At 37.2% G+C, this 13,551-nt stretch overlaps 1 protein-coding gene across 3 annotated transcripts in view; it reads left to right on the forward strand.

Annotated features, from left to right (window-relative positions):
- Positions 1–13,551, forward strand: part of LOC100888624 — a 79,056-nt gene that overhangs the window by 38,886 nt on the left and 26,619 nt on the right. For all 3 annotated transcript variants that reach the window (XM_030982679.1, XM_030982680.1, XM_030982678.1), the window contains 3 exons: positions 1,096–1,182; positions 4,138–4,343; positions 9,953–10,016. In XM_030982679.1, coding sequence (XP_030838539.1) covers positions 1,096–1,182; positions 4,138–4,343; positions 9,953–10,016 — 357 coding nt within the window. The remainder of the gene's footprint in view (positions 1–1,095; positions 1,183–4,137; positions 4,344–9,952; positions 10,017–13,551) is intronic.

Consider the following 13,551-nt stretch of genomic DNA (forward strand, 5'->3'; position numbering starts at 1 on the left):
TTACATGAGTGATGCTTGTTGGTTTGCATGAGTTTAAAGGGGCATTTCGTAGTAGTTGCCCCTAAATTATCCGGTAGGAATGTCGAAGATAAGACCTACATTATTCTCTAAAGGTTTGCATTTTGGGAGTTAAGGTTATGAATTGCATTTCTACATTGTACTACCACTGAATGTATGCCTACCACTGCACTGCCATACCACTATATGCCACAACTAATCAGTATCCTCTGTCATTACCCCTACCACTACCACAACCAGCTACAACTATCCACTTTTATCATCACTACCACTATCCACTACAACCATCTGCTACCACTTGCACTACCACTACTGCTACCATTTCTATGGCTACTCCAACCACTTGTACAAGTCCTACTAACATTATGACCACTTGTGCTCTTCTAGTTTCTATCTTTCTTCTAAAGCTAGTATTTAAATTGCAACAACCTCTAGTTTTTTTCTTCAAATTCTACAATTGTTTCTACAACCAATGACCCTTCTGCCTCTTGACTATCATAAGTAAATTTCTTTTATGTTGCATGTACTTGTAACTCCCACTACACAAAACATGTGATGATGAGACTCAAAGCTACTGACACTAATGACTCACAAGCACCATAGGCCTGTCTTCATCAGCTCAAGTTTGCCAAATAACCCGCTATTTTCAGACCCGTGATATTATCCCAAAGCTCGAAATTGCGTCTTCACCAGAATGTTACGTTCATCACTAACTAGCTCGGACGGGCGCAAATTAGCCCACTATTCCCCAAATAGCGCGATATTTTGGGAATAAGACCAAGATTTCTCAGCATATTTTCTCGACAAATATCTCGCTAATTGGAACTGCAGGCTGATGGAGACTCAAATTAACTGGTTAATTTGCGATCGGGTTAGTTAAAATGGCGGGTTATTTGGCAAACTCGAGCTGATGAAAGCAGGCCTCATGTGAAGAGCTTCCTCAACATAAATGCACCAACCATTCAGCGTACGCTCTAATTAGTTTGTGATTCAGTCATAACCAGAAGTGCATTATTAATTGCAGCAATCACTATCATCATTATTATTATTTGAATGTTCACTTTTTTGTCTTTTCAGGTGATGTGATAGTTCACGGCAAACTGGTGACAACGGAACCTATACCGTTTCCCCGGGTCCCCGAAAATGTATATAAGGCACCAGAGAGTAAGTAGACATGTAACACGCTTTCACTTTTTTTTTAAATCAGCAGTTTCTTCTTCCTCTTAAAAGCCCCACTGCACTACTTATAGCTACTTGCGCCCTCTATAGGTGAACAATGCCTAATTGGTGCCTGTTTGTCCCCCATAGTTCCTTTTTTCTTATGTTAATTGAGAGCTGATTTGGTGAGATAACCACCTGTCAGTGACCATTCAGGGAGGTCTAATCCCTCCTGGCCAAACTAGTGTAAAGGGGCTTTAACAGCCGGTCTCATATCACTCATACTAGTAACTGCACCTTTAAAATCAGTTTCCTGACTTATTTGGAAAGGTTATGGGTATTGATACTAGACCTCCCCCCTCACCCCTCCCCAATCTTTTTTTTTAGTAACTATCTTACTACGCCGATTTGTCTGGATACGCCCCCATGATGCCCCCTGTCGTGCCTCATAAGCACCGGTGCGGCAGAGGTTCATGCACGGCTTCATCTCGCATCCAGTTTCCGTCTTTTTTTGTTTTCCAAACATATTGGTCTCTTGCTTCAATGAATAATAGAATGATGCAGTGGGTCAAAGCTGCATGTTCAATACAGCATAACTAGAGAGAGCCTTACCCAGACAAGAGGATGCAAGGAACATCTTGCATGATTTCTCCCTGTATTTCCACCATTTTTTGCATTAGCTACCCTCCCCCCCCCCCCCCCCCCCCCCCCCCCCCCTCTGTCTCTCTCTCTCTCTCACTATATCTTGCTCGCTCTTTCTCTCTGCATTCTTTCTTTAATTTGTGTTTGTATGTCTATTTCCAGATCCTCTCTCTCTCTCTCTCTCTCTCTCTCCCTCTCTTTCTCACACACACACACTCACTCTCTCTATCTTTGCTATCTCTCGACCTCTCTCTGTATTTTTTCTTTAATTTGTATTTGTATGTCATTTCTTTTCTTTTTCTTCATAATCTGATCTGATCTCATCGGTTTTACTCCTCTCCCATTCCCCCATCTCAATATCTCTCTTCTCTATCTCTTCTTGTAAAATTCAGTTGACTGTTTGATTGCACCCCCATAGACTTTCTGTGTAGTTATCAATGAAGATATCAGTTAGGGTTAGATTCATGTAGGGGCCTCTCATCATGGTCCATAAACATCACGCCTAGAAACATAACAGACTAACTCTTTTCATTGCAATAAACAGAAGATAGATATCTCAAATAGTCTACTGCTATCAATATTTTAACTGTGAATTCGCAGAAATTGTTTTGTCATTGACAGAGATAATATCTGACCACATCTATTTCCTATTGTGCAATGAAGGCAATAGTTTTTGCCATATCATTGATCAATATTATATGACGTAGTCATGTGGAGATATATAGTATTTATGTTTTATCTTCACAACTGGATTACTTTTACCACTGTTATGTAAGGTAACTGAAAAACAAAAACAATAATTAAATACCTGAAAATCTTGATTTGTATACCTGGGCCCCGTCTTACAAAGAGTTACGATCGATCCAAATCAATCGTAAGTCCTCCAATCAATCGCAAGTTTGCACTCTCCTATCTCTTATGTACATAGTTACGATTGATATCAATCGCAAATAAGTTACGATTGATATCAACTCTTTGTAAGACGGGGCCCGGGTATGTATATTGACTTCAGAACTTTGTCAGTCCTGCATAACATGAGGTTCTTTTATTCATTTTGAAAATGTGAAATTGCATAATCTCCCTTAGCAAACAAGCAAAGCCGCTGCTTGTCGGGCATTAGGTGGTATAATCTTACTGTATTTAGTGAAATGAGTGTATTTTCCTGTTCGTTCGTGTGGCCCAAGCGCTGCGCCCCCTGCAAACCATCGAAACCGAATCCGAGTCGGGTTACTGTGTACACTCGTCGCATTACAAAGTTTCCAGAAATTCAAGAACGGGAGGAAATCCCGAGCTATCTTTCCTGATCCCTAATATTCCATCTTGTCCTGCAAGCTTTTTTCCCCTCTCTCTAATGCCCTTCACCCAGGCCATGTTTCAAGAGTGCATATATTTGCTCTCGACTCATAGGCCATACGTAGAATCGAATGACAGGGACTAGAGCGAAGTAATCAGGCTCTTAGTGACATGCGGGAGCTGTCAAAATAGTTGTAAATAGTGGTCAATGTTCATGATGGTCTTGTAAAAGTGAAAATGTATAAGATGTATGAAGAAGAAGAAGAAAGAGGATGATGGAAAATAATATGAAATATGAAGGATGGAACAAGATGGGAAGAAAGAAGAGGAGAAGGAGGAGAAGAAGAAGGATGATAAAAAGAACAAGGAGGAGAACGAAAAGAAGAAGAAGAAAAAGGAGGAGAATAAGAAGGAAAAGAAAAGGAAAGAATCTACAATAGAAGAACAAGAAAGGAATTAGTAAAGAAGAACTGAAAGAAAAGACAAAGACAAAGACATATAAAACACAAAATGCATAATTGTTGAAATTCATAATTTTATCACATTCTTAGGAATATGGAACTGGGAAATACATTATATCTCGATTACTCTCAATGTTACCTACAATTTTTCTTTAGATATGTATTTAAACAAACTTAATTAACAGACATCACTAATTATTATGCCTTTTGCATTCTGGGCATGTCTTTTGGTGCCATTACATTTCACAAAGCTACCTAGTCCTGTTTCTTCCTCATTTATGATCCAAATTTACAATGAAATTCATACTAGAATTAGATTGTCTTATTTATGAAGAAAATACCTTATTGCAGATTAAGCAAACAATGACCCAAGCAAACATGTTTTGAATGTTTAAGTACTCTAGACTTAAATGTCTTCTAATTGTTTAATACTCATTTTAGCATAATTCATACAAAAAACTCATCAATACTTTTGCCTTACAACTCAATGTAGCTTTGATGCTCAAATGACTACATATAACATTTTGTATGACCCATTTTTAAACTCTCTTTTTTTAATCTACAGTTTTGCCCTGCAACAAGATTCGGCGGACCAGCCTACAGACGCCCACGGTGGCGGCCATTGAACCCTCCCCGCCATCAACGTCAGCTTCGCAGGCGAAGCAGGCGAAGAATGATGACGGTAGCGACGACCGGGCGAAGTTGTCTACTGTCCAACAGCGCACACACCCTACAGTACTCCTCGATGCTGCCTATCACGGAAATGCACATGTAAGAAACCTTGCCATTCCAATGCTCTTTTTTAATAAGAAATTGATTCCAGGGCCCTGCGTTACAAAGAGTTGATATTCATCGCAACTTCTTTCAATTGATATCAATCGCAACCATATACATAAGAGATAGGAGATTGCAAACTTGTGATTGATTGGAGGACTTGCTTTATATATGTATACAGTGTATGATTGTTTATATTTTTGAAAAGGCAGTGTGGTTTTCGCTAGATTCTGTTAAAATTGTTTTACGTCATTTCAAGAGCTGATCATTACCTTTAATGTCCACTGTGGAAGGGTCTCAAATGGAGGGCATCTAGGGCATCTAATCTAGATCAGTGGTTCCTTATAAGATAGCCAATATTGACACCTACCCGTCTTTGTGTTGTCTGATGGCTATCAAGGCAGATAATGGAAGCGTTTTGTTGACGTCAATGCAGGCCTTGCCAAACCAAAGACCTGTTCAACAATGTGAGGATTTGTCACAAATTTCTGCATTTGTGGTTTGATTAGATAGGTTTAGTCAGACCTCGTGTCCGGCTTTGTAATTTTTTAATCATAAATTGTTTGTATGTGTTTCGTATTTTTAATTAATTTTCTTACACAGACCAGAAATCTTGTTGGCCTTATTGTTTTTTAAATGGGTATTTCTGAATATTGAAATATTCATCAAATTCAAAAATAACAAATTAGATGGTCTACATGTATATTCACATTTGAATATGCTAGATCCTTTAAACAAGGGCTGTGTGTGTGGGGGTGGGGGTGGGGGTGGGGGAGGGGGGGTCACCTTTCCTCCCACCCGCCCAACCCTCTTTTTTTTTCTTTGTCATCAGAGATATCAAGTGCAAATCAACATCCCTAATTCTGATGACCTAAAAAAGATATTTGATGTTGGCAGTTGCAAGAATCCCCCCCCCCACAAATTTATGCTCAATAACAATGCTGGAGTAGCAAATGTTTAAACACCTACATCTAATGGGTATGTTTTCAATTTCAAAGCTAATGTACCATGCAATTAAATATAGTTAAAATGATGAAAAGTTGAAATATTCCATAGAATAAGAAGGAAAAAATAATTAACAAAGTTGAATGCAGGGCATTAGACTCATGATTGCTATTTTTCCTGGTTATCACTCTATAAGTTTGTTTTACCTTGGTATCTGAATATGTGGTGTACAACCTTGGGGGTTTGAAGGAAATTCATCTCTGACTCACTTCGGCGTCACTCCCATGTCGATGAAAAGTGAACTGCTGTGGTTTAATGAACTACACATGTAACAAAGTAAAAACATTCCTGGTCCATTTGTAACTTGAACCACTTATACACAAGAGAGGAAATCAATATACAAACTTTGGATTTAGAAAGAAAGAAATTATTAGCTGTACAGACTACAGATGGCATAGGCCACAGTAAGTGTAGTAAGGAAGAACATGATTTGTCTCTATAAGTTTACAAAGAAAATTAAGAAATGTATAATTCCTACAGATATGATCTGTTTCATACGTTTAAATAAATTTAATGTTAATTGTTATTGTATAATTGTTTAAAATTGGGCATGCTACAAGAGTCCTATCTCGCACCCCAGGGCAACGTGTCTGACACGGCCGGTTGTAGCAACTACTCCGAAGATCAAGATTTAATCTTGATCTAAGGAGACACGAACGAACGAACAGATATGATTAACTGTGACTTGTTGAGATATATAAAGATCATAATAAATGTCAATTTAAAGAAATTTGTTTGGAGATTAGTGCAAAGGTGTGTTTACATAAATACACTTTTTATTATGATGAAGTCAATCCTGATTTTATAATCAGGAAAAGTTTCGTCGGATACATATGTAGAATGATGATGTAGAATCTAAATCCAGTGTCAAGTAAGACATTACACCATTGAAGGTGCTATGTAACAAAACCGGAACTGTTTGAAAGAGAATAAATGAAAAATACCAATTAGTTAGGAGCTGCAACAAAGCTATTTCCAAATGTTCTTTATTGTTTCCAAGCTGCCTGTCCTTATTAATCAAATCACTGGCCTACATTGTAGTATGCTAGCATTGTAAACTTTTACAATAGCATTATGGAGAAAATCAGCATGAGATTTCTGCTTTGCTCTACTCATTAAAATAACTTACGTATGCTACCTAGACATCACAATATTTGTTATTGTATTCATATTTATAAACAAACCATTAGGAACTAAAACATAAAAAGGGCTAATATACAGCCCCAAATGGAATGTGCATACAATAGCACAACCAAAAATAGTGTATTTGATTTGAAGCATAATGGTGTTTGGCATTCTTATTTTCTTAGAAAAAAAGGGTCTAGATTGCATTTATTTATTAACAATGGGATATGACCTTATATACAGCTGTGATGCTTTAGAATTTAAATGAAATTTAATAAAGTGATTAAGAGATAGGTGGAGCGTTTGTTATGTTTCTGCTGCAGTCAAGCTGCATACATCAATTCCCTTATACTTGTTTCAATCATACTTAGGGCATAATAATAATAATAACAATGGGTTCTTGTATAGCGCTCATGTCAGTCAGATTTGATCCTCCTGGCGCTCCTGATTGCCATGTTGCCATAAAAGTCAAGAACTGCTTTGCTACTACTTAGCCGTGGGCTCAATAACCTACCTATGTGTATGCAAGACAGAATTAAGGATCTCAAAAATGTATATCGACCCTGACATTTAATCATATCTGTTTATTATTATTTGTTGATTGCACATTGAGAAAACAATGCAAACTCACATACGACATGAATTTGAACATGGACTTTGTGAAGTAACCCCTAAAAGTTGTGAAAATTCTGGATTAACGCAACAAAAATATTAAAGCCGTAATTAATTACTGTCTAAACCAAGTTTTAAACAAAATAAAAAATCTACCTTCTAGAATATAAAACAGTTTTTGATTGGTGATTAAAGTGTTAAGAAATGTAAAGAAGTTGATGATATTTTTTTCTTCAAAGTACTTTGCACCATTTTAGTGCATGCACTCTGGAAGTTTGGTATGACAGTTAACCTGGTTCCAAAATTGGTGAACTCTCCCGGATGAGGAGCGGAAATAGGTCCAATTCTTCCTGTTCATGGTTCCCTGGCTCGAGGGACTTCCTATATGAAACACAAATACCAGAAGGTTTTTAGCCATTCTTCTTGAGCAAAGAAGTTTGTCTTTTTTGTGGTTGTTCTTTTATTTTATAAGAGGGTAAAAGAAGTAAGATTTTCTTTTCTTTGGAAAAAAAGAAGACAATTAAGCTAGCTTTTTCTTGTGCACCTATGAATAGAAATTTGAGACTGATGGGACGATACAAAGTCTTCATACTACTACTATTATCACCACATCATCGTTATCATTATCATCATCTTTATCATTTTTTGTGTCAATAAGAAATGTAATATAAATGAAAAGGATTAAAGATGTTGCCTACTTCCCTATCAAGTTCAAGTAGATCATTTCATTTAATAAGTGATAAAAAAAAGTAAGATATGTTTTCCTTAGGAAAAAAAACAAGACAAGCTATATTTCTTTTATGCACCTATGAAAAGAAATTTGAGACAGATGGGACGATAATAATTTCTCTTATTACTATAATTATCATCATCATCATCATCATCATCATCATTATGTAATTTCATATGTAATTAAAAAATCAGTCTACCCATCTTCAAATTGATGCATAACATTCCATAGCTTTTTAGAACAAGAAGAAAATCACCATACAAAAATTTAGGGATTCATGATCAAGAATTAAAGAATTGCGAAAGCTTATCATATCTCTGAAAACAACAGATGTTTGTTATTCAGGTGAACATGTAGATGTATAAGTAGGATGCCCCTACCTGTACTTTTCTAAGGCTACCCTCGTCCTTCGACTCAACCATGATATAGTTTGCTTTTCGATAGATCGGCCACGGAGGGAAAGGTCAAAAGCAAGTGACCGATTAATGAGACGGTGAGCAGGGATTGACCAAGATGGGTCATTTGAAGTCAGACCGCTTGGTTATAATCAGTATCTCCTTGAACTATCTCAGCAAACAATTGAAAATCAATCGCAAGATCTAGTTCTTAGTTATAGTTCCCATTGTCTCTGGCTTTAAAAACGTTTATTGATCTCAAGTGGTGCCCCACATACTAACATCCATGTATGTATGCAAGCAGGAATGTTTGACTGCTAGTTTGCTGTAATACTGGAAAAGATGCACAAGGGCAGTGAGCTTGAATTAAATATATGGAAATTATTGCGAGAAAGTTTAGTCCTTTAAGATTTCCAGTGAACAAAAAGTGATCTTTTCACTGATTTTAGGCATGTGTTTGGACAAAGTTTATGGAGTAGTAGGTATCTCAATAGTAATGTTGTGTAGTTCTGTACAGTAGCACGCTATGAAAATAATTTAATAATATGTTGAAGCTATTGGTCGATTATATTTCTCCTAGAACTCTTACATATTATCTATTTAGATCCAGAAGGCTGTTGAATCATATACTTTAACACAGTGTTTATAACTTTCTGGTTCTCAACAAAAAACATAACTTTAATCACTCACATCTCCTGCGATTATATTTTGTTTGCTCTGCTCAATTAATCATCTATCCCTTACAATTTGGATTGGTTTTGTCTCTCAAAAAAAGAATGTGTTATCCTGGATACGGCTCTAAGAGAAGAGCTGATTGGTTGCCTATATACATTGATTGAACAACCTACCTTTTTATTGATTTCTGTTTTCCATGAATTTTTTCTCCATACTCTATCCTAGCTATATCGAGCCTCAGTTTTAGTCAGGAAACTTCCTGAGCGATCATGAAATATTCATTTCTTGACGACAGGTGTTTTGAAATGCCTAGAGCCCTCGCTTGATTTGTGATGGACAGTCAAAGTCAAAATCTAGCTTCCATTGAATGCTTAGTCTGAATAAAGATGATGTCATTGATTTGAATTCTAGAGAAAATGTGATAAGCATGACTGGAAGCAAGAGGAACACTTAAAAATTCAAAATTAGTTTTAAAATAGAAAATGTTCAAATTTCATGAGTTGTTCAGTTCCACAAACAGCCGTGCCACAAAATAACTGAATCACATCTGAAACAACACCTGATTTTTACAAGTTGCATATAAGGCCCATTTACACAGCCCGAACATCATTGTGAAAATCATCAATGTTTTTGACTGCCATTTATACTGCTGGAAAAACTTGTGACAACCCGCCGGTGTGGGCTCATTCCGATAATTTGTTGAGTAGTATGCATACAAAACCTGTTGCTATAGAAGTGAGGAGAGTCACGTGACAAAAAACAGAATAATTTACTTATTTTTCAAGAGCAGGCATTTACACTGCAAAAATTGGTGAAATTAACAAATAAAAAATAAATTATTTTGACTTTTTTTGTGTTTGCTAAAACTCTGGAATGTGAGAAAAATCAACTTTGCTTGCAGTGTTTCTTGCCATGAGAATCATTGTCATTAACGATTCATGAAACTATTGAAAGTTCCATGTCAAAAATGTTTCCAATCTCACAGTACTCGGTTTAGGAATTTGGATTATTCTTGTTCTCCTTGATTAATCATTGCATCTCTGTTTCTTCTTTCTTTATTTCAGCACATGCTTCAGAAGATCGGGCACTGGGACTTCAATATTTTCAAGTTTGATGAAATGTCCAAAGGTAAGAGCATCTTCATGTTCTTGTGATAATTGAGAAGTTAATTGCATTTTTAAATGATGGAGAGATGGAAGAATGATTGGCAGGTGGATGGGCATGTGAAGTGGAGGAGAAAGGAGAGGATATATGAGATTAGACGATGAGACATGCGATTGAGGGAACGAGCGACAGAAGGGAAGAATGATTGAGGGAAAGATTGAGTGAGGGATCCAGTGATGGAAGGGTAGAATGATTGAAGGTTGGATTGATTGAGGGATGGAACGGTTGAGGGAAAGATTGAGTGAAGGATAGAGTGACGGAGGGGTACAGTGATTGAGGGATAGAACGATTGATAAATAGAGCGATGAATTAGTCTTTGATTGAATGATAGTCATGATTGGACGATGGCTGAAGTGAATTAAAGCTGATTTGGAAATTTGTGATGGCTTGACGAAGCGATGAATGAAAGAATAAGTAAATGGATGACTTAGCAGAATGAAATATGCCGTAACCAAAACTCATAAATGTTATCTACTTGTAATTAACATGAATGTGGAAATATGCATCATAATAATGAGCGTAGAAATATAACTTTATATTGAATAACTAAATCTATGCAATAATTGTCAGCATTTTCCTATGTTAAGAAAAGAGCCTTGCATATTCTGGCTGAATGAAGCAGAGGAAAGAAATGTGTTGTAATCTGCTGATGATCAAACGTTGAAGGAAGACGTCGTGTTGTAGATGTTCTTGGTAGATAGTGTGAGGAAGCAATCCAGAGCTAGGATCCATGTTTATAAGATGCGATCGTTCTCATAGATAATAAGCATAGCCAAGAGGGAAGAGGGATGCATTGTTATCACAGTGGCATGTTGACATGGACGGCTCATGAAGAATTACTCGCAAATGAAAGTTTCGATTGTACTATTCAACATTACTGCAGGCCTCCCCCCTCCCCCAACAAAGAGTTTAAAATGAAATTAAACTGTTGGAGACTGTTGAAGCATCAAATATAGTGGATAGCCATAAGCATATTGCCAAGGGGGGGAAAGATGTTAGTAGTGTTTTTTGCTGGTTATCTTCAGAGATCAAAATCCTCTCGTCCCCCGCCTACAGTTTTGTAACGGGATTTCAACTGAATATGAGTTTGGTCCTACGAGCATAGAGATTGAATATGATGAAGAAATGTTCATCAATAATGGAATAGGGTGGTAATTAATTTCCATACTTATCTAAAATTTAATTCATCTTCAATTATGCTATAAAATCAGTATTAATGGAAGGATTAAAAATAGTTGAAAGTGGAGTGACATGTTCACTTAGTGTATGCAAATGTTTTTCCATGGTGCCCCTTCTTATTTCAGAATCCTGGATACACCACTGCATGTATCCTTATATTTCAATGCCGTATCGGGCTCAGGTGCTCCTCGTTCATTCTCACCTTGCCAGCGTATTGAATGCATTTTTGTGTCGTTGTTGCCATCAGCGTATTATCATCATCGGTAATTTTTCACTCTTCATGCAGCCCGGTGCAACAACCCCCTCTATTTCTCTTCCCTTCTTCGTCTCCTTTCGTCGGTTTGTTTTTGGCCAGTTTGCCCCGGAGCTGTGCGCTTCCCATCGCGACTGTCAGACGGTGAAATGGATGAGGGGATAACAGGAATATGAGCGAGTTCCCAGTTGCTATGGCAACCACGGTGATGAATTTTGCTACCGTCAATAACAAGCTCACTTTTGCAGGTGTTTTTTAGACTAGTGTTATCTCTTGATGAGTTTATTGTGTTACAGTGTGTCCTGGCATTTCTCTCCCTCTCTCTGTCCTTCTACTTTCTCTGTATGTTTTTCTGAAGATGATCATAATGGTGCATCCATGTGCTGTCGTGCCGTGACGCTCCTGGCGCTCGATCCAACATTAATACCCCGGTCATAGCCGAGCAGCTAAATATGTAGCACTCTTGCACATTGGGTATCCATTTACACCTGGGTGGAGAGTGGCAAATGATGATCAATGTCTTGCCAAAGGATGTTAGTGCTGGGCTGGGATTTGAACCCTCAACCCTTGGATTAAGAGTCAAGTGAATGAACCACTATACCACACACACCACAACACCTCTTGATCTTTCTCTCTCTTTCTCTCTCTTTCTCCCTCTTTTTTTTCCTCTTTCTCTCTCTCTCTCTCTCTCTCTCTCTCTCTCTTTTCTCTCTTTTTTTCTCTCTCTCTCTCTTTGCTCTCTCTCTCTTTTCTCTCTCTCTTTTTTCTCTCTCTTTTATCTCTCTCCCTCTTATTTCTCTCTCTCCCTCTCTCTCTCTTTCTTTCCAATTCTTTTTCTCTGTTGTAAATTTGTTTTTGAAGTGATGTAATGGCTCTATTTATGATAACCTTCTATATAAACCAAAGAGTCATGCCTCATCTTCAGTCTGTGCACAGCTAAGTCAGGAGAACCTTATCCTGTGGTTATATTGACAAAATATTTAATTGTGTCTTTAAAGTTGGGAACTTTATAAAAGAAAAACTGAAAATATAGACATACTTACTGATGTCAACCCAGGAACAAACGTAGACGATCCAAAGTTTGATTTGCTATTATTGAATCTAGGGTTTGCCAATTTGACCCATAAGCAGGTTAAACGCAGGCAGCGGTAATTTGTATTCTTTTGTTTTGCTTTGATAGATGATATTGCTCTTCCAATTTAGAACACCCTCCGGTCATCCTAGAGAACACTTGTTTAGACGTTTCAGTCTGACCTGTAATTCAGTTTTTCTGATTTCGCTTTCATAATTCTTTTTTTTTTACTTGATGATTCATTCTTCCCTAAGCCTATTTTAGGTGAAGCAAATCTTTCATTATTGGCATTTTGTCATTTTTTATTTTGATATATTATTATAAGGCATTTAGGATTGTTTTACAATTATATATTAATCAGAGTTTTGACCTGTGAGTAATGTTAAGATAGAGCAAGATAGATATCGGCAAGTCAGTGATTTCTTGATAGAAGCATAAAAGTCTTTTAGATTAAAACCGTGGGACATGCATGCAGGGAGATGGAGAAAGAGAACTTATTTCTTTCTTTCTTTAACTAGTGTAATTTTTGCCAAGGTGCACGGCTACATTTAAAGAAGGAAGAGAAAAAGAGAGAATAGATAGATAAGAGAAGACCTACTTGGGAGAAAATAAGAACCGGGTGAAGGAGATTGAGGAGAAAATGGAAATGCAGGGAAAAGAAACAGATATTGTCAGGGATAAGAATATATAAAGAATGTTTAGAGAGAAAGAGAGAGAGAGATAGAAAGAGATAGAGAAATAGAGAGAAAGAGAGAGAAAAAGAGAGAGATAACAAGAGAGAGACAGAGATGAGAGAGAAAAGGAAAACATGCGCAGATGAAGACCGCTTTGTGAAAAAACTTCAGTTTCAGTGTCAACAACTAGGCACGCTCGTTTTGACCGCTACCAAAATATTGAAGTCGAGTAACGTTATACTGTCTCCAAATCGATATCTTGTATCGCTGCGTTTAAACGTGACCACAGTTTAGAAAAGTGTCAGCCTGTAAATAGTCCGT

This window comes from Strongylocentrotus purpuratus, unplaced genomic scaffold (assembly GCF_000002235.5).
Source record: "Strongylocentrotus purpuratus isolate Spur 01 unplaced genomic scaffold, Spur_5.0 spur5_scaffold_13, whole genome shotgun sequence".
Lineage (NCBI taxonomy): Eukaryota > Metazoa > Echinodermata > Echinoidea > Camarodonta > Strongylocentrotidae > Strongylocentrotus > Strongylocentrotus purpuratus.